This window comes from Bubalus kerabau, chromosome 17 (assembly GCF_029407905.1).
Source record: "Bubalus kerabau isolate K-KA32 ecotype Philippines breed swamp buffalo chromosome 17, PCC_UOA_SB_1v2, whole genome shotgun sequence".
Taxonomy (NCBI): Eukaryota; Metazoa; Chordata; class Mammalia; order Artiodactyla; family Bovidae; genus Bubalus; species Bubalus kerabau.
This window is the reverse complement of record NC_073640.1, coordinates 4,666,593-4,684,314: the sequence shown is the minus strand read 5'-3', so window position 1 is coordinate 4,684,314 and position 17,722 is coordinate 4,666,593. Positions and strand designations below refer to the sequence as shown.

The following is a 17,722-nucleotide window of genomic DNA, read 5'->3' as shown; positions in this document are numbered from 1 at the left end:
CCACAAGAGCCACTGGGAGATCAGTGGGCCTATCTGAGGCTCCCCAAAGCCTGGGGGCATGAGAACAGGTCTCTAGGACCAGCAGCAGGGTCCCAGGGCTGCTGAGCATCGGTGGGGCGGGCACCGTGGGAAGGAGCAGGCCAGGCGTGGGTGGAGGGTTTTCTGTCACTTCTTTATTGGGGAGGGGTGCGTCCTTCGTATGGATCTCTGTGCTGGTCCCTATGTGCACACAGATGGTTTACATGTATGTACACACATCTGCACGAGGTCAGAGCTCTGGTGGGCTTGGGGCGTCAAGCTCTTTACAAGAGGGCGTTAGAAAGAACCCGATTCCAGAAAATGGGGATGTCTGAGCTTGCGGCCCCACCCTGGTGGGAAGCCAGCTCTGTCTGATCCCCAGTGCAGCTGACTATGCTGGGGGCCCGGGGCTGGGCTGTGAGAGCAGTGCGGCGGTCAGCGCCTCCAGCCCACTACCCTGCCCCGCGCTGGTGGCCAGGCCCAGCCTTGCCCTCGAGGCAGACCCTTGGGCTCTGCGGGGAGGAAGCCTGAAGACCCCCAGTATGCCATGGCACCACTCCGTGGACCCGTCTCCACGCCAGGCTGTCAGAGGACCACCCTCCGGTCCAGGTGATCCCCACGCCCACTCCGCTGGTGCCTCACTTCCAGGTGCTTCTTCTGGACCCGCTCGAAGTGCTGTAGCAGCTCCGCGTAGTCGATGCTTGGCGAGTCTGCTTTCTGCGACTTGGGTGCCGCCTTCAGACCGTCTCTGTGGAAGGGAGCAGAAGGGCTCAGCGTCAGGGCCTGAGTGCACGTGGGGATGCTGGAGGGGGAAGCACCAGCCACAGGCTGGTGGAGCGCGACCTCGGGACATGTGTTCACCTCAGGCCCGGGAAACCCCTAACTGTTGGCCCCATAGAGGGCAGCGCTCCGGAGCACCCCCTCCCCCACAGCGAGTGGGACCAGTCAACACTGCCGCTTGGATAAGGCCCTCAGCCTGTGGGCTGGCAACGGTGCCCAGAGCAGGCATCACACCGGGAAGCATTTCCTGTTTATGAGTGGCTCCCTTTGGGGTGAAAGCCAGGGCCAGCAGCCAGCCAGGAAGCCAGCTGGGGCTTGGAACAGGGTCCAGGGAGAAGGGGGAGGAGGGGCAGGGCTGAGGCCAGGGACCACAGGGATGGCCGAGGTCTACCGGCCCTCCACTTGGCAGGACCTCTGTTTTTGAGCTCTGGGGCTCAGAGGTCCGCAGTCACTCTGTGTCCCTGGGGAAGGAAAGCTGGTTTTGCTACTGGGCAGCTGACGCCTCTCAGAACTCCTCTTGTTAGCACCCTCCTAGCTGCTCTGCGCCGTAGCACAGGTTGTGCACCGCACAGCTGCAATACGAGACACGACAGGAGGAACTTGCCCTGGTGTCCAATCCCAGCCTAGGTGCCCAATGGGTGGCCACTGAGGCTACAACCATGTCCCTTTGAGGCCCAGCAGCTCACTCCGCTTGGGGGAATCACAACAGTGCTTCACGCAAATGGAACCCTCACCGATGAACCTGGCTCCTGGTGGGGCACAGCCCACCAGTGGTCAGAGCCTGGAAGGCACCTCTCAAAAAACACCAGGACCAGGGGCAGCAGGAACTCTTCCCATGGTTGGGATACCATCTGGAGCAGCCCCGTACCCCTGCTCAGCCTGTTCCCTTCCTGACAAAGGTACACGACCTGTAAACACCTTGGAGTGTGGCTATGGCCGCTTCTTTCCTGGGCCCAGTGGCCCAAAGATTCTCTGCCTAGCTGATCAGCCCACAGTTGTCAAGAGAGCCCTTCACCAGGGCCTCCAGGCTTCAGAGTCCAGAAGCAGATCCTTTCTGGACCACATGGATCTGCCTCCAGCGAGACCAAAATGAGGGAGAAAAATAAAGTCTTTGCAGGACTCTCTGCTGGGGTGAACTATTAATTCACCTCACCTGGGCCTCGGGCAACACTGGTTCAGCAACTCACAAGGAGCTGGGCTGGGTTCACTCTTGGGGGCCAGACCGCGGGCAGCATTCCGGGCTCCCCTGGGAAAGCGGAAGGGACATCCCCGGCGTAGTACTCCTGGGGCCTAGTGTCACTGCCACAAGGGAGCAGCTCCCCCTTCTGAGGAGGCTGAGGGACACCCTGGAGCCCTGGCCCCAGGGGGTGGCCAGATGCCACGCCATCCACGTAGACGGAAGAAGGGGAGACATGCAGGCTAGAGATGATGGTGAAGTGCGTCGTCTGAGGCCGGCACCCACGGTCTGCGTGTTCCTCCCCCCAGCACTCTTTGCATTAGACACAGAGGGGCTGAGATTAGGGGTTGCCAGGGAGATGCCAGTGACGGCGGTAAATCCCGGGTGCTGTGCACAGATGTGGCCGGGCGGGCGAGGGTGGGGGGCTGGGCGTCCCCTTGCTCCCGCGCCCGAAGGCAGCAAGTCCTGCCCCTCACGTGACTCAGCCCCCTGTGGGCAGGCCCTTCCCCGCCCAGGGTCTTGGGGGCAGGGAGGGCTGTGTTTCAGGGTGGGGGGGCTCCTCCGACATGGAGGCTGGGAATGAGGCTCGCCCCCGCCCCCAGTCGCCCGCTGCCAGTCCAGGGTGTGGCCGCTGCTCAGCCCTTCGTGTTCCCTGTATGTTTACGACCCTCAGGCCATGAGTGGCTGGGGGACACCTGGCCAGCAGCACAGGGCTGGGATTCCAGAACCCAAGGCCAGCCCTCTCCTCCACTACCACGCACCTGTCACCCGGCTCCTGGCTGCTAAGTGTCACCAGCTTCTGCTTCAGAGGGTCCCTCTTACCTCACAGAGGAAACAATGGCCCAGAAGCCTGAACCGGTGGCCAGGGTCCCTGAGCCCTCGGTGGGGTGCGGGGGGGGCAAGGAGCAGAGGCTCCTCCAGCTGGTTCCTGCTCATGGGCCTGCTGGGCAGCCTGCCGCTGTCTTCCCGCCACTGCCCTGTGCAGGGCTGCCTCTCCAGGGTGGAGCTGTCTCTAAGCCTAAGCCGGCAAGCGGCCGCCCACCCACAGCTGGCCCTGAGGGCCCCCTCCTCACCCGCTCTTCCCTGCCTTCTTCCAGGGCAGCTCTTCTTGGGTCCCTGCAAGGAGAGCCTGGGAACCCAGTGCCGTGAGGGCTGGGCAGACCCTCATGGATCCATTTAGTCCAGTGCTCACTTACTGATGGAAGACATCGAGAGCCCTGAGAAACCATGGGGCTGGCCTGAGGCCACATAGCAAACCCTCAGCAGAGCGTGGACCAGACCCTAGTCCAGGCCTGCGAGCCACCTATCAGCCAGAGGCCCCAGACGTGCTGACGCTAACCACGGGAGACCAGGGGCGAGCCTCCTTTTCCCAGCTTTCACCTGCAGACCTGCCTTACCCTGGCTTGGGGAGGGCTCCAACTGATCTGAGCCTTCCTTCCTTTTCATAGAATGCTCCCTATGCGAGGAGATGTAGCGGACAGAGCTCTTAGGAGGCACCGGCCTTTAGCAGCACAGGGGCTGCGGCCTGGCCCAGAGGTCACAGGCAAGCAGCCTTTCCTGCCTCCTTCTCACCTTCCCTCCTAAGTGGCTGCCAGGGCGACCCTAACACCCATCAGGTACTGGTGGCCAGCAGAGGCCAGGCCAACAAAGCATAGTACAGGTCCTGGGCCTTTCTGAGTCCCAGCAGCCAGAGGCACTCCAGCTGAGGGAATAAAACCCACACCTAACCCTGTGGCTGTCCCTGCCCCCCAGGGCACCCTGAGCGCTGAGTGCCCCTTCCTGAGGATCACCCAGCAGCGTCATGAGCAGCTGGGGCAGCACCCAGCCCTCCCTGCTGCTGTCCGGGGAGGGGGGCATGGTGCACAGGAGCTGGGCCTTGGCCTGGGGGCTCCACCCCCCCGAATGGCCTGGGGCAGGCAGAAAGCCCATTGGGGACCACATGTCCAGCCCCTGGACAGATCAGGTCAGGTGAGGGAGGGGTGGTGCCCCAGGCCCTGCAGGACAGAGGGCACAGGGGCATCTCAAGGCTGCCTGTGTCCACCACAAGGGCAAAGGCCTGAGTCCTCTTGTGGGCGCGAGGCGCCCAGCCTGCTGAGGGGCTTGCACAGCCTGGGAGGGAATTCTAGACGCACAGGGCATCTGGTGCAAGCTGGGTGCGCTCCATTCAGCGTAAATCTTCTCAGTGGCTCTGCTTGTTTCCATGGCGACCTGACAAGTGAAATTTTCCATCTCGGATGCCAAATGCCTGTGGATGAGGCAAAGCCTCCAAGGGTTACCAAATATAGACATGACCCAACAGGCTCCGGGGGCCGGGCCAGCAGTGGGTTCAGGGTGGGGGTCTGGATGCCCCCAGAGGCTGGCATGCAGGGCCTCTCCAGGCAGCCAGCCTGGGACCTGTGCTGCCTGTGGATGGGTCGAGAGCAGGGTGGCCACGGTGCGCCCTTGTCTCCCACCCCACTTGGCGATGGGGAGGGTCCGTGGCGACCCGGGACACGCCGTGGCCCAGGGCTGTCTCTCTGCTGCACGTGGGGGGAGGGCTGTCTGTGCCTGGGAGGGACCCCCTGCGGCCCTTCCACCACATGCCCCAGGCGACACAGTCTCCAAAACAGGACACAAATTCCTCACCCTGCACTTTCTGTTTGGGTCACTCCAGCACCCGCTCAAACTTTTAATAAACTCAACCCAACTACCTACCACCTTGTGAACAGGGCCAGGTCTCCCAGCCAGGGCTCTGATGTGGAAACGGGAGGCCTACAGGCAAGAGGCCGTGAGGCGAACAGTGTCCGCAGTGACAGGAGGTGTGAGGGGGAGGTCAGGGAGGGCCCAGGTCACCCCTTTCATGCCCCAACGCGCCAGGCCGTGTCCCCGAGCTGGGCACTCACTCGGTCTGCAGCAGCTCAGGGTTGGGCACGCACTGCAGCCGGTGTGACAGCAGCTGGAAAGCACTGCTCTGCGGCAGCAGCATGAGCAGGCCGTACAGGGCCTTGATCAGGTACGGGTTGCTCTTCACGTCCAGCAGCTGCAGGCGCAGGTCTGCGGGAGGGCAGAGGCAGGGGTCAAGGAAGGCGGAGGGCAGGGGTCGGGGAGGGCAGAGGCGGGGGTCAGGGAGGGCAGAGGGCCGGGGTCAGGGAGGGCGGAGGTCAAGGCTGAGGCCGGAGGTGGGGGTCAGGACGGCTCTGATGGCACCGCAGCCTGGCCAGGAGGGCCAGCGGGGTGGCTGGGCTCCTCGCAGCCTGCCCCCTCCAGCGGCGTCTGAGCCGTCCCCGTGATCACACGAGATCAGCCTCCCCTGCCGTCCAACCTTCCTGACAGTTACCTCAGCCTGGTGACCCCAGCCAGCCGCCGGGCCTTGCACACACCCACTGCTCCCTGGCACTGAGGGGCCCCAGCTGGAGCATGACAGATCCCTGGGCCCGCTCCACACATGGGCACAGAGCACTGTAAACAGGGTGAGCCAGAGAGAGGCTGGGCCAGGGCAGCTTTAAGGGAGGGCAGGTTCTTCGCTGTGTGACTGAACACACCGAGCCAGGAGCGTCTGGTGGACACTTTTGGACATCGGCCTCAGATACCAGCCCTGCTCACACTGTGCCAGACGGGAGGGATGCACCTGGGCCCTGCCCAGCATGGTCCCAACTAGACGGGACCACGCGGCTCTCCTGAGCCCTTCCAGGGAATCACTTGTTTCTTTCTTGTGTCTAAGGCCCCATCTCGAGAATCTATGGTGGAGGACAAGCCACACAGCCCTGAAGAGGCCATGTCACCCAGGAGCTCCACGCGGGCCTTGGGGCGGGCTGCGGCAGGAGGCAGGGGTCTCAAGCAGCAGCCCCTCCCCTCACCCCAGGCCCAGCGGCGCCGGTTCCAAACCCCGTCCCTGCTCTGGCCCTGGGTGAGCTGGGCTGGGGGCCAAGCTAGTCACCACAGGGCTCGAGGCCACCGAGGGTGTGAACAGGGCTAGGCAGGGCCAGCTGTGGACCACTCTGCTGTGGTCCTCGCATGAAAGCCCTGGGCCTAGAGAGATGTTTGCGGCTTCTCTAGGGTTGGGCTGGACCTGCCGTCAGGGGAGCACAAGCCAGGCTGCTCCAGGAGACCTCTGAGAAAGTGAAATGTCAGTCCAAGGACCGTCTGGGGTACGCTCTGACGCCCTCCGCTGGGAACAGGGTCTCCCTCCTGCTCGTGGGCCTGTCACCATGACGGTGGCTGTGTGGAGAAGCTGCCTTCTCTTTGGATGGGGGGGCAGCCCGCGGCCCCTGAGTCGCCTTTGGGCTCCAGGGCTTGGCCTGGGTAGGCCAGGGGTGCTGCCCAAGCAAGGGGCTTGGGTGCTGGGCTCAGGAGGAAGCTGGCTGTCAGCAGGGCTGCCGCCCGGCTTCACTTCCACACCGTAAGCACAAGGGCTGCGTTCCGAGCCGCCCGCTTTGGGGAGCAGGCACTGGATGAGGTTAAGGCGCCAAGAGCTGCGCTTGGCTCGGCCAGCCGCCACCCCGCACACTTAGCCCAGGTGTTACACTCAGGGCCTGCCGTCAGCTCCTGGCGGATTCCAGCTCTGCTCTGCAGGGACGAGGGGCTGGCTCCTAGGTGCCTGGGAAAGCACCCCCGATGGCCGCCCCGCTTACCCCAGGTGGGTTTTGCCAGCGCATAGGCAGGTTCTGATGCCCTGTTCCAGCCCGCCGCCTGAGCCCCGTCCTCCCATTCTCACATTCCTGATGTTCCAGAAGCGCCCCTGGGTGCCCGCCTGCCCCACTTCCCTCCCCAGGGGCAGAGAGCCGCTCTCCGAGTCTGGCTCCGCAGCCTCCCAGCAGGACGGCGCACGCTCACATGTGAAGATGGGGCACTCGATCAACTGCACCAGCTTGTCCACCTCTGTGAGAAAATCCACGGTGACTTCCAGGTCCCCGCTGGGAGGGCGGTCAAGGAAGCCTCATTGCTGGCCAGGGCAGCCTGCCTACCTGAGGGGTTAGGGTGGGGGTGCTGGGGGCAGCCTGCTCTCTGAGGAGCTGGGCTGGGGGCGTTGGGGGCAGCCCACTCTCTGAGGAGCTGGGCTAGGGGCATTTGGGGCAGCCTGCTCTCTGAGGAGCTGGGCTGGGGGCGCGGGGGCCCCGGGGCAGCCCGCTCTTTTGAGGAGCTGGGCTGGGGGCATTGGGGACAGCCTGCTCTCTAGGGGGCTGGGCTGGGGGCGCAGAGGCACTGGCCCAGGGCTGGCCTGGCTGCACCGAACATGCAGCCCCTGCCTCAGGCCCTGGCTCCCAGGCTCAGGCCATGTTTCCGCCTGAGCAGTATTGGGACACAAAGCACAGCCTCAGCGGCCTGTTCCCTCTGCCTTTCTGCCCCTCTAGACCGAGCCAGAGGGCAGCCCCGTGCTTCCTCTGCTCCTCTCCTCTGCGCCCACCAGGCCCTGAGGGCTCTTATCTCGGGCCTGCAGCCCACGGGGGGCTGGGGCAGGCAGGGCCCCGTTCCCGCCTGAGTGACTGAGGGCAGACGGAGGTGTGATGGCGCGTGGGCGCCTCAGGGAGCCAGGCAAGGCCGCGGCGGACCCTTAGTGGAGGTGCCGCAGGGCCCCTCTTTCCTTAGCCCAGCTCTCCGCCCTCAGAGGAGAAGGCCCATTCTGCCTCCTACGTAGCTGTCTGATCCAGGTCAGACACCACGCAGAGAAAGCTGGTTTGCTTCACAGTGTTCCAAACAAAACCTGACCGTGGATGCCTTCCTCTGAGACAGGCCCCGACGGGCGCTGGGGCCCTCCCTCGTCCCGAGGCCCCACTGCTGCTCCGCTTCTCCCGGGCACGTCCTCTGCGAGGCTCAGCGGCCCCTGAAGGCCCCTGGGCTCAACTCCTCCTGCCATTCAACCGCCCCGTCCCCGCGCCAGCACTGGGCTGAGGACACCCTGCCTCTCTCCCGGGGGACCCTCACGTAAGCACGCACCCTTCCCGACCTCCGGTTCGCGAGATGACCCTGGTTCCTCAGCTGCGTCCCTCACTGGGCCTCACGGGCCTTAAAGCCACAGGCCCGGAGGGGAGCCTTGGAGGGGAGTCCGCTGGGACCGGCCTCCATCGCCGGAGGCTGGGTGGCAGGATGGTGAGCGAAGGATACAACTTCTGGATGAGGTCGTAGGCGTGCCGGTAGTTCTGGGTGAGGAAGCAGAGGGACACCGTGGTGACGGGGTTGTGGCACCAGGAGCGGTACAGGCAGCAGAACAGGTTCCGGCTCTCCTGCGGGATGAGGGGGTGTGCGCTGTCAACAGAGCCCACCCGGGCCCCGCCCCCGCACCCCGCCGCGGGCCACGCCCCCGCCCCCCCGCCGCGGGCCACGCCCCTCCCCCACCGGGCCCCGCCCCCGACCCCCGCCGCGGGCCCCAGCTGTGCCGCCCCTTCCCCCAACGGGCGCCTCGTGGGGCACTAGGGGCCGGCCGGCCTCGGGGCTGTTTGGCAGCCCAGCCGGAAGGAGCCGTCACAAAGGAAACGCTGACAGCTCCTCCTCAGACCCTGTCATTACTCGCGCAGAGCCACGTGCTGTGGCTGCGAGGCCCGCCGGCAGCGAGCCTAGCCTGGGCGCTGGCGCTCCCAACTCGGCAGGTAACAGCAGTCACCCTCCCAGCCCTCCACGGCAGGGCCTAGGGGTCCGCGAGGGCGCTGGGTGCGGGCGGGGAGGAAGCCTGCTCAGGGCCTTGCCTCCTCTCCTGGGCAGCGCCTTCCTGTCATCCTCAAAGCCACCTCTTCCTTCCTCTGCAGCTCACCTTGCACTTGAAACCACGCCTGGAGCTGAGCCCACCCTAGGGAGCGCCCCTGCCCTGAGGAACATCCTACAGGAGGGAGGCAGGGGTGTGGCCTGGCTCATTCCCAGAGGCCAGGCCCCAATGCTCCCAGGCACAGGCCTAGACGTCCTGGAGACCCCAGAGACGGGCCAGTGCAGGGTCTGAGCTGGGAGGATGATGAGCACAGCCCAGATGGAAGCCCCGGAGCCGCCAGGCCAGCCTGTCCTGTATGACAGCCAACCCAGGGACCCTCCACAGCTCAGTCTGAATGAGGCCTTTGACCCACATCCCCCAGAGCGGTTTGGCAGAATGGTGAGCGCCTCCCTGCTCTCTCTGACCGGCCCTGGTGGGTCCTCACTCAAAACTCCTGGGCCAGACAGCACCGTTGACACCCTGGCTGACACAGACATGTCCCTCTGAGGGAGAGGGGGGCCCAGGCTAAGGAGGAGGGTCAGGGGAGCGGTGACACCCGACCGTGGTGGGGTTGTATCCACAGGCCCGACCCTGACCAGCTGGCACAGCCCAGTAAGCACGATTCAACCAGGCCTGCAATGGGGGCTCAGAACCGAGCCGCTCTGTGTGGGGTGGGGTGTCAGGGAGGGCACATGGACCCCAGAGCAGGGTCCCCAGTCTTCTGTGGGCAGAGCCCTTCGTGGCGGGCTGCTCCAAGGAAACTCATGCCCGTGGCTAGCACTCACATACAGCCCACCCAAAGGGACCCATATTTGACAGTGGACCGGGAAGCCTCGGGTCACATCCTTGTCTCCTCCCCGCCAATCTCTGGGGACCGAGGGGCAGGCTGGCACGGCCGTGCCCCGTGCACACACGAACGACGCTGGCTGGAGCTTGCGGGTGAGGAGTACCGGGGTCTTTAGGTCCTTGAGCTGGTTTCGCAGCTGGAAGAGCTCAGTGGAGGTCAGCAGGATGGTGTTGAGGGTGTGGACCATGGTTGAGGCGAACGTGAGGTCCTCCTCCCGGAGCAAGATGTCCGCCATCGAGTGGAAGATGCTCTCCGCGTGCAGCAGGAGGCAGAGCTGCCTGGGGGGGGGCGAGGGGGAAGATGCTCTCCATGTGCAGCAGGAGGCAGAGCCTTCTGGACCTGTGGCAGGACCCCCGGCTCCTGGGCCTCTGGGGGGCCAAGGGGGCCACTCACAGTAGAGCTGGGTCCATGGCTCCCGGGCACTCCAGAGTCCCACAGGCTGTGTTTATCCCGCCACCCCAGGCCAGAATGTGAAATCCCAAGAAAGACAGCTTGGGGGATAAGGCGCGGGCTTTCTGGGAAGGAGTCTCCATTTTATAAAAGGGAAAACTGGGAACCCAGAGAACAGAGGAAGAAAGCAGTTTCCCCCGGGTCTCTGGACCAAGGTGATGTCAACAGTGACACCAGGTCTCAAGGACAGGGCTCGGGGAAGCCTATTGACCTCCCTGGTTTGCCAGCTGCCCACAGAAGCCTGGCCTTGTGGGGACAAGCAGGCCTTTCTGTCGGGAGTCGAGGAATCTCACGGCTTCTGGAAGTGAGAAGAGCAAACCCAGGAGTTGGCAAAGGCTGGTAAGAAGGGTGGGGTGTGGCCCCTGAGCCCTGCCTGTTGGGGGCCGGTGCCAGCATGGTGCCCCCTTTCCTGTCTCTCATCCAGGGTCAGTGTCTGTTTGCCTGACTCCTGGTCTTTTCTCAGGCCTCAGGCTTGTGTGAACAGGGGTCTGAGGCCTCAAAGGTGCTGAACAAAATGTGCCCCACTTGGAGCCAATGAGCCTCTAACATCTCTGCTTCTGGCCACTGAACATACACTAAACTCAGCATTATCAGGGTCTGGCTTCCTGCTTCCTTCCGAATACCAGCCACGCCCTGGGCCCAGACTGGAGAAGATTCTTCTCCGCCCCTGGCTCCAGAAAAATCCCAGAGCATTTGGTAACAGAGAGGCCAAACCACGAAGTGTAAAGAGCAGGCAGGCTGTCTCCAGCCTAGGCCCAGCTGGAACCAGCAGGCTGGGGCCAGAAACCACCAAAGAAATGGAAACAAAGCTGTTGGGGGGACGGGCCAGAGGGTGGGATGGGGAGGGCTCCGCCATCGTGGGGGCAGGTGGAGCGGGTGGAGGATGGGCCATGGCTCCGAGCCTAGGGCTCCTGATTCCTGACCAGCTGTGTGACCCAGTGTGTCTGTGGACAATTTCTCTACCTTCTAATTGGGGGTGACGTCTACCTGCACTGTTGGGGCGATTCGGAGGGCAGCTACCCAGACTCCTGACAGCCTGTGTGACGCGTGGTGCGTGGCGGACGGGACCCCTGGTTGGGTCCCGCGTTGGTACCACGGGTGGCCCTTTGGCAGAGCACTGACAGCGCTTCTGTCTCCTCGGGGCCCTCCCAGTCCGAGATGCGCCCCTCTCCAGGGCCATGGGAGAGAAGCAGGATAGGAGGGCAGGCCGGGAGGAAGGAGTGCTTTCTGACAAATGGTCACAAGTGACCGTCGTCCGCAGCTGCCGCCGTCTCCATGACGGGGGCCGACAGCTGAGGCTGCTGCCAGGCAGCGCTCCCCAGGGACCACGGGCCCAGGGGGGCCTGTGGCAGCCAGAGGATGGCCAGGGCAGGTGCAGAGAGACCAGTGAGGGGGTGGCGAGGAGTGGAGGCAGGGACCACGGCCTCCTGGCATCCCTAAGAAGCTGCGAGCGCAAGGAGGCCTCAGAAGGTCAGGACAGCAGAGTGCTGAGTACGTCCACGTCACCACCACGCCCTCCTCCTTGGGGCTTTCAGTCGCCTTCGGCTCCCTTTCTGGCTGGCACCCTTGGTGGCCGTGTCTGGCCCCGCGGATGTCTTCAAAGCTATTTCTAGATGAGCAGCTCCCACACACACCTCTCAAGCCCTGGTGGCCTCTGGATGGGCACTGCTCGCCTGGTGGCTGCCCTGCCTGCTTGACCAATAGGCCCTTCAGGCTTGGCGGGGCCACAGCACACCTCTTAGTTTCCCCCTCGACTCAGGCCCCCAGCCTTCAGGGGACATCACTGCCCATGCAGCTGCTGCAGCCCAAACCACTGAGTCCTCCGTGACCCTCAGGGGCCCTCTCACCAGGGCTCTGCCTTCAGCGCACGCCTACCTCCTGGCCCGTCTCAGCCATCCTGCCCAGGGCCACCGCTCAGCCCTCTCTTGCCTGCTCAATTCCAAGCCACCTTCTAATCAGACTCCCTGCTTCTTTTTTCACCCTCCGTGCCACTACTGGGGTGCTTCTTAAAAAGTGCTAAATTATGGACCTCCCTGGTGCTGCAGTGAATAAGAATCTGCCTGCCGATGCAGGGGACACAGGTTCAATCCCCAGTCCGGGAAGATTCCACATGCCGCAGACAGCTAGGCCCGTGCGCCACAACTACCAAAGCCAGCACGCTCTAGCGCCCTCAAGACACAAGTGCCCCTGGGTGGCAACTTCTGAAGTCCATGCACCAAGAGTCTGCTCCACAATAAGAGAAGCCATCGCTATGAGAAGCCTGCGCACTGCAACTAGAGAGTAGCCCCGTTCTCTGCAACTAGAGAAGACCTGCATGCAGCAATGAAGACCCAGCATGACCAAAAATAAGGGGCCATTTTGCACAAAACCTGAGTTTGTGGTGTGACCCACACAGGCAGCCCAGCCTCCCTGACCTGGCCCCAGGCTCCCCCCGTGGGATCTGCTGAGCCAGCACCCCATGCACGCAGAGGGGCCTGGCCACACCTGCAGGGGAGGAGGGGCGGCTTCAGACCCAGGGACCAAGCTCCCTTCCCCACTCTGCCTCCTAGGAGCCCGTAGTGAGCGGGCCCGGCCGTCCCTCAGCGGGCCTGGCAGATGGCGGCCTCACAGGGCTGCTGCGTCATCACTTCTCCGTGGAGCCCCCACCTGCTTGTGCTGCCTGCCGGGCCCTCAAGCAGAGCATCAATAATGGAACACAGCTTGTGAGCATTAAACATTTGCCCGTATTTTTTAATACCCACATTAACATGCTATTCATGATGAGAAAATAGCTTGGAAAATACTTGGGGACAAGGCAGAGAGGTGGGGTGGGAGGGAGCCTGGGTGGGGTCTGGGAGGCCACAACCTGGAGGCCCCCTTAGGCCCGAGGAGAGCAGGGGTCCGCCTGCACTTGCCCCAGGGCGGCCCGCACTTGCCCTGGGGTGGCCTGCAGCGTGCGCACTGCCCCCTCTCCTCCAGCTGCCCACTGCGGCACGGACCGCTGTCCTGTGCTTCCAGGTCCAAGTTCCCGCGGGGGACCCTGTGTCACTCACAGGAGCTCTCAGGGGAGCACCCTACCTTCCGTCGGCTCTGAAACCCCTGGACACAAGAGGGACAGCCACTTTCCCTAAAGCACAGACAGAGGGGCGGCCTCAAAAGGCCAAGCCGGACGCCGGGCTGGGAAGGCTCAGGACCAGAGCTCGCCCGCCAGGGCCACACCACGCTTGCCGGGCTGGTGTGAGCCTTCTCACTGTCCCCCAAGCACAAACACCGGCCAAGCACCTGCCAGACTCTGCCCCTGAATGGCCCCAGCCATGGTGGGAGGTGCTGCCCTCGGTCCAGCCTGGCGCCCACCTACAGCCCCTGCTTCAGGTGACCATGGGCCAGAGTGGGCAGGAGGAAGACCTCAACTGGCCTGGCAGGGGCTGGAGAGGGCAGGTAGTGCCCCGAGGCCACGGGTCCTCGCTCTGTCCTGGTGTGGGAAGATCCCATGCGCCGCTTCTTTTCTAGGGACCGGGACCAAGCTGGGCAAGGCCAAGTCCTGGTGTGGGGACCAAGACCCTTCCCTGCCGGGCCGTGTGCAGAGAACGTGAGAAGAGGCCCTGCTCTTCCGGGGCTCATCCTGCAGGCCTGGGGGGGTGCATGGGGCAGGGTGCCTGGGGGAGGCCATCTTGGTAGTGGGGGTGCTGAAGGAGGGGGCCCAGTCCTTTTGGGATAGAGGGGGCTGGGGGCAGGCATGGGCTGGCACAGAGGAGGGGGGCATGGATGGTGGGGAAGCTGGGGGCCAGGCCCATGTGGAGGGGCAGGGGACCAGAGTAGCTCTTGTGGGGCAGGGGCCCAAGCATGGGCACTTTTCCTGAGGGAAGCATCCTGCTGCTTTTCCTGCTGGGAAATCTGAAGTCAGCCATGTGGCTTTGGGAGAAGACGGGAGACTTCTTCCCATGACCCCACTCCCCTGTGCCCTCCAAAAACAGGACCAGCGAAGTCACACTTCCCCCACCCATGCTGTCAGCCAAGCCTTCCCAGGTCCCCGGGCTCCCTTCTGGTCTCCGTGGCGCCTGTCGCCAAGTCAGGGCATGTCGACGCCCCCGGCACCCAGCCCTGCCGGTTCTGACACCAAGCCTATTGCCCAGAGCTGGCTGGGAAGTGAAGTGAGCTCATCCTTTCTCAAGGGGTGCTGGGGGCGGCTGCCCGGCCCTCCCCTCCCTACTCCTTGCTCAGGCCTGGCTTTTTGTAGAAAAGCTGAAGCAGACAGTATGTTTGATCCATGAAGAGAGGGTGCTGGGTGAGCAAGCAGCCTGTAGGGCCCAGGAGTATCCCCCACCCAGGCTGACAGTGCCAGCTTTGGGACCAGCTGGTGGGCACAACTCATCCCACTGGCGAGTCAGCCCGGTTACTGGTAGGGGGACGTAGAACTGGCATCAGGTGGATTCAAGAGAAGTTTAAGGGGAAATGGAGGCTGGAGGGCTTTCCCACTCTTGACTGTCCCGAGTTACTAGCTACCCCCACTGACAGGATGGCCACCAGCACATGGCACCAAAGAGCTGGCCTGGAGGGGAGACTCTGGACTCACCCCACTTGAGCAGAAGGGGACGCTGCTGCTGAGATGGGCATAATCGCGGGGGCTGCCTCCCACTCCCCCAGCCTTCCCCAGTCACCACTAATACAGTCTGTTCCTGCTTCAACCCTCGCTCGCCTCCCTGCTCACTGCCCCACGACGAAGAGAGAACTCAAAACGAGCCTCAGCTGCCAGGCCCTGGGCCCAGCGGGTGTGCCACCGCTCCCTAGGGCCCCTACCTCCCGAGGAGTCAGGGGACCAGTCCTTCCCAGGCCCCTCCAGACCTCGAGGAATCGTGCTGTGTTAGTGCCACACGGGGGACAGGTGATGCCAGTGACTTCGTTCGGTGCCTCCTGTCTGGCTGGGCCCAACCAATGGTGTCCGATGCGGGCAGGTCTGTCCGCTGTCTCTGAGGCTGCCCTGAATGCTCACGGAGTCATCCTCTGCGTCCTCCGCCAGTGCTGCCCGCCGGGTCCATCACGCCTCCGTCTCCAGCCGGCCATCCAGCCCACCCGGCACCCTGTGAGGGACTGGGCTGGGGGACCGCCCCTGTGAGCTCGGCTCTTCAGGGGGTGGTGTGGCCTGTGGCGGGCGGGGGGCGCGTTGGGCTGCGGGAGGTGAGCGGACAGGCGTCCTGAGTCAGGCTCCCTGTGAGGCTGCATGTGGAGCCCGCCTTGGAGGAGCACTCAGGGCTGGCCAGTGGGCTTCGGGCAGACTGTCTCCCCAGAGCGCCCGCCTTCTCCCTCTAGCCTGGGTCCCCCTCTGATCTCCATCCCCAGCTGCTAGCACCCTGCATGGAGGGCTGGGTCCTCACTTCCTCTCCCTTTTGGCCCTAGGCCGTGTCCATGGCCCCTCGGCCCCAAGGCCAACGAAACAGGCTTTTGCCAGGAGCCCCACAGCCGTAACTCTGAAGCGCGGCCTAATGTCGAGCACAGGGAACTCGGGGCCCAGAGTCATTCCCACAGGAAAGGGCCCTCCCGCCTGGTCCCTGCCCCTTGTCCCAACAGCTGGGATCCTTTAAGAATTTAAAGAGAAAGTGGCTCTCAGGTCACTGAGACATTCAGATGGGGGAGGAGGCCATGGGCTCCCTTCTGAAGTTTAGAGAGCTCCCTGCCTCCTCCCTTACAGCCCCCGGCTTCTCTTCCCTTCCAGCTCTTTGCTTCCCAAGTATGAAAGTTGTAAATCTGTTTTATTTATTTCAATCAATCCTCAGCAGTGTGCCCCTCAGGGCAGAGGCAGCCATGGTAACCCTGCCAACTCATGCCTTAAAAATTCATCGTGTCTAATGCAGCCAATGTGTCTGATACACTGAGAAGTTTTTTTGGGGGGGGTGTGTGGTGGGAGGAGAGGGTATGAGGACTTGTTTTTCTGGGTCTTGCTGGGAGTCGGTGCAGTAGAGGTGAAGACAGAGGCAGATGGGGAGAGGCAGAGGGATGGGAAGGAAGGGGCTTTGGCCCACGCAGCTCGTTTGACCCTGTTCCAGAGGGTGTGGCAGGCTCTGGGGGCAGACGCCTGAACGGGGCTCATCCAGGGACCTTCTGAGAAGGCCTCCTTAGGGTGGGAGGGGCTGAGAAAACCAAGTGGTCTCCTGGAAGCGCCCAGGGCCTCTCTGGAGGCTCGGAGTTTGCTCCAGGGACCAGAGAGGGAGGGGCAGAGCCGGGAGAAGTCTGTCTGTCACTCAGTCGTGTCCAACTCTTGCACACCCATGGACTGCAGCCTGCCAGGCTCCTCTGTCCATGGGATTCTCCAGGCAAGAATATTGGGGTGGGTTGCCATTTCCTTCTCCAGGGGATCTTCCCAACCCAGGAATCGAACCCAGGTCTCCTGCACTGCACGTAGATTTTTTACCAACTGAGCTATGAGGGAAGCCCGGGAGAGGTGACCCCCATTCCCTCCTTCCTGCCCATCCCCAGGAGGGCAGCCAGTGCCACAAGACCCACTGGCCTGTTTCTCATGTGCCGCGGCAGCCTGCTCAAGCCAGGCCCCCATGTGCTCTAAGCGCCTCTGGCCCCCCCGACAGGCCTGTGCCGGCCCCTCCCCTGCCCGCCCGGCCTGTCCCACCATCTGCCTGCACCCCCAGGGCGCCGGGCCCCTGCCACTCCCTGAAGACGTCTCCTTTCTTGACCTCAGCTTCCTGAGGGAAGAAGCCCCATCGGGCAGGGCCGCTGGGGGCCATGGGGAGATGGGTACTTGCGGGCCAGAAGTTAACTGACAGGAGGGCAGGATGGTCTGGGTCACTTTGGTGTGGCGTTCAGCTGGCACTGGGAACTGCGTGCTTGGGCACCCAGGGAGTCAGGCGGGCTGTGAACCACGTAGGGCTGACTTACAGACAACGTCCGAGTTTGTGTCCTAGAAAGGAGGCTGCACCTCGGTCCCATAGGGAGCTTGCCCTGAACATGGCTGGAGGCACGTCAGGTGGCAGGTGTGTGACCCCCTGCCGGAGGCTCTGGGGACACCACAGAAGGACGAGGAAGCCTCTGGGGGCTCTCTCTCCAGGCTCCAAGCCTCAAACCCTGGGAGATGAAGCCCATGGCTTCAGGACATTTCATATTTTGAGCCGTCCCGGGAAAAGAAAAGAAAGGGAAGGGCCGACGTGGGAAATCCTGTGGTCTCCATGACAATCAACTGCAGCCAGCCCTTGAGAGGGGCCTGGGCTCTGCCTCTCCCATCACAGGGATTCCCTTCAAGCTGAGTCACGGCTTCCTCAGCGTTGGCCCCACAGGACAGACGTCTGTGAGTGCTTCCTCCATATTAGGCCTGTCAGGTACCTAAAGCCCCTTTCACATGGGCCAGGAGTGGCTTTAGCCGTCCTCATCTGCGGAAAACGAGGGTGAGGGCCAGAGTCTTGCTGAGGTCCTATCTGGTTGGCCCCCCCTGGTGCCTGAGTGCTTTGCTGCTGCTTCGCCATTCACCTGGCTCACCCAGGGGCTCTGATGGGCTTTTTCTGGAAGACGGGATGGTTTTGTGGGAAGATGGAGGGCACCTTGGCTACAGGTATCACTAGGCCTTCTGATGGACTGGAGCCTGGTTTTCTCCAGAACCTTTCTGTGGCAGTTTACCAGCAAACCAGCTCCTCCCACTGCACCCCACCCTTGAGCTGCCTCAGCAGGTGGTGGGCACCTAGCAGCCACACGGCCATTCCCGGCCCGCGGTGACCTGCGCCCACACTGAGTCTGCTCTGCTGGGGTGGTGGCCCGTCTCCAAGGGGTGGGGCAGGAGGCAGAGCTAAGGACCCCAGCGGGGATGAGGAAGGAACTC

At 63.4% G+C, this 17,722-nt stretch overlaps 1 protein-coding gene across 2 annotated transcripts in view; it reads right to left on the bottom strand.

Annotated features, from left to right (window-relative positions):
* Positions 1 to 119: 119 nt before the first annotated feature.
* The window catches only part of VAC14 (VAC14 component of PIKFYVE complex), a 76,591-nt gene continuing 58,988 nt past the window's right edge, over positions 120 to 17,722 (bottom strand). The window contains exons 15-19 of one of the 2 annotated variants that reach the window (XM_055554373.1): positions 9,581 to 9,755; positions 8,057 to 8,175; positions 6,788 to 6,867; positions 4,858 to 5,008; positions 120 to 766 (exon numbers count right to left, since the gene is read on the bottom strand). In XM_055554373.1, the coding sequence (XP_055410348.1) occupies positions 604 to 766; positions 4,858 to 5,008; positions 6,788 to 6,867; positions 8,057 to 8,175; positions 9,581 to 9,755 (688 nt within the window). In that variant the 3' untranslated portion in view covers positions 120 to 603. Of the gene's footprint in view, positions 767 to 3,763; positions 4,184 to 4,857; positions 5,009 to 6,787; positions 6,868 to 8,056; positions 8,176 to 9,580; positions 9,756 to 17,722 lie in introns of those variants that run through there. The other variant, XM_055554372.1, reaches the window with a different exon arrangement.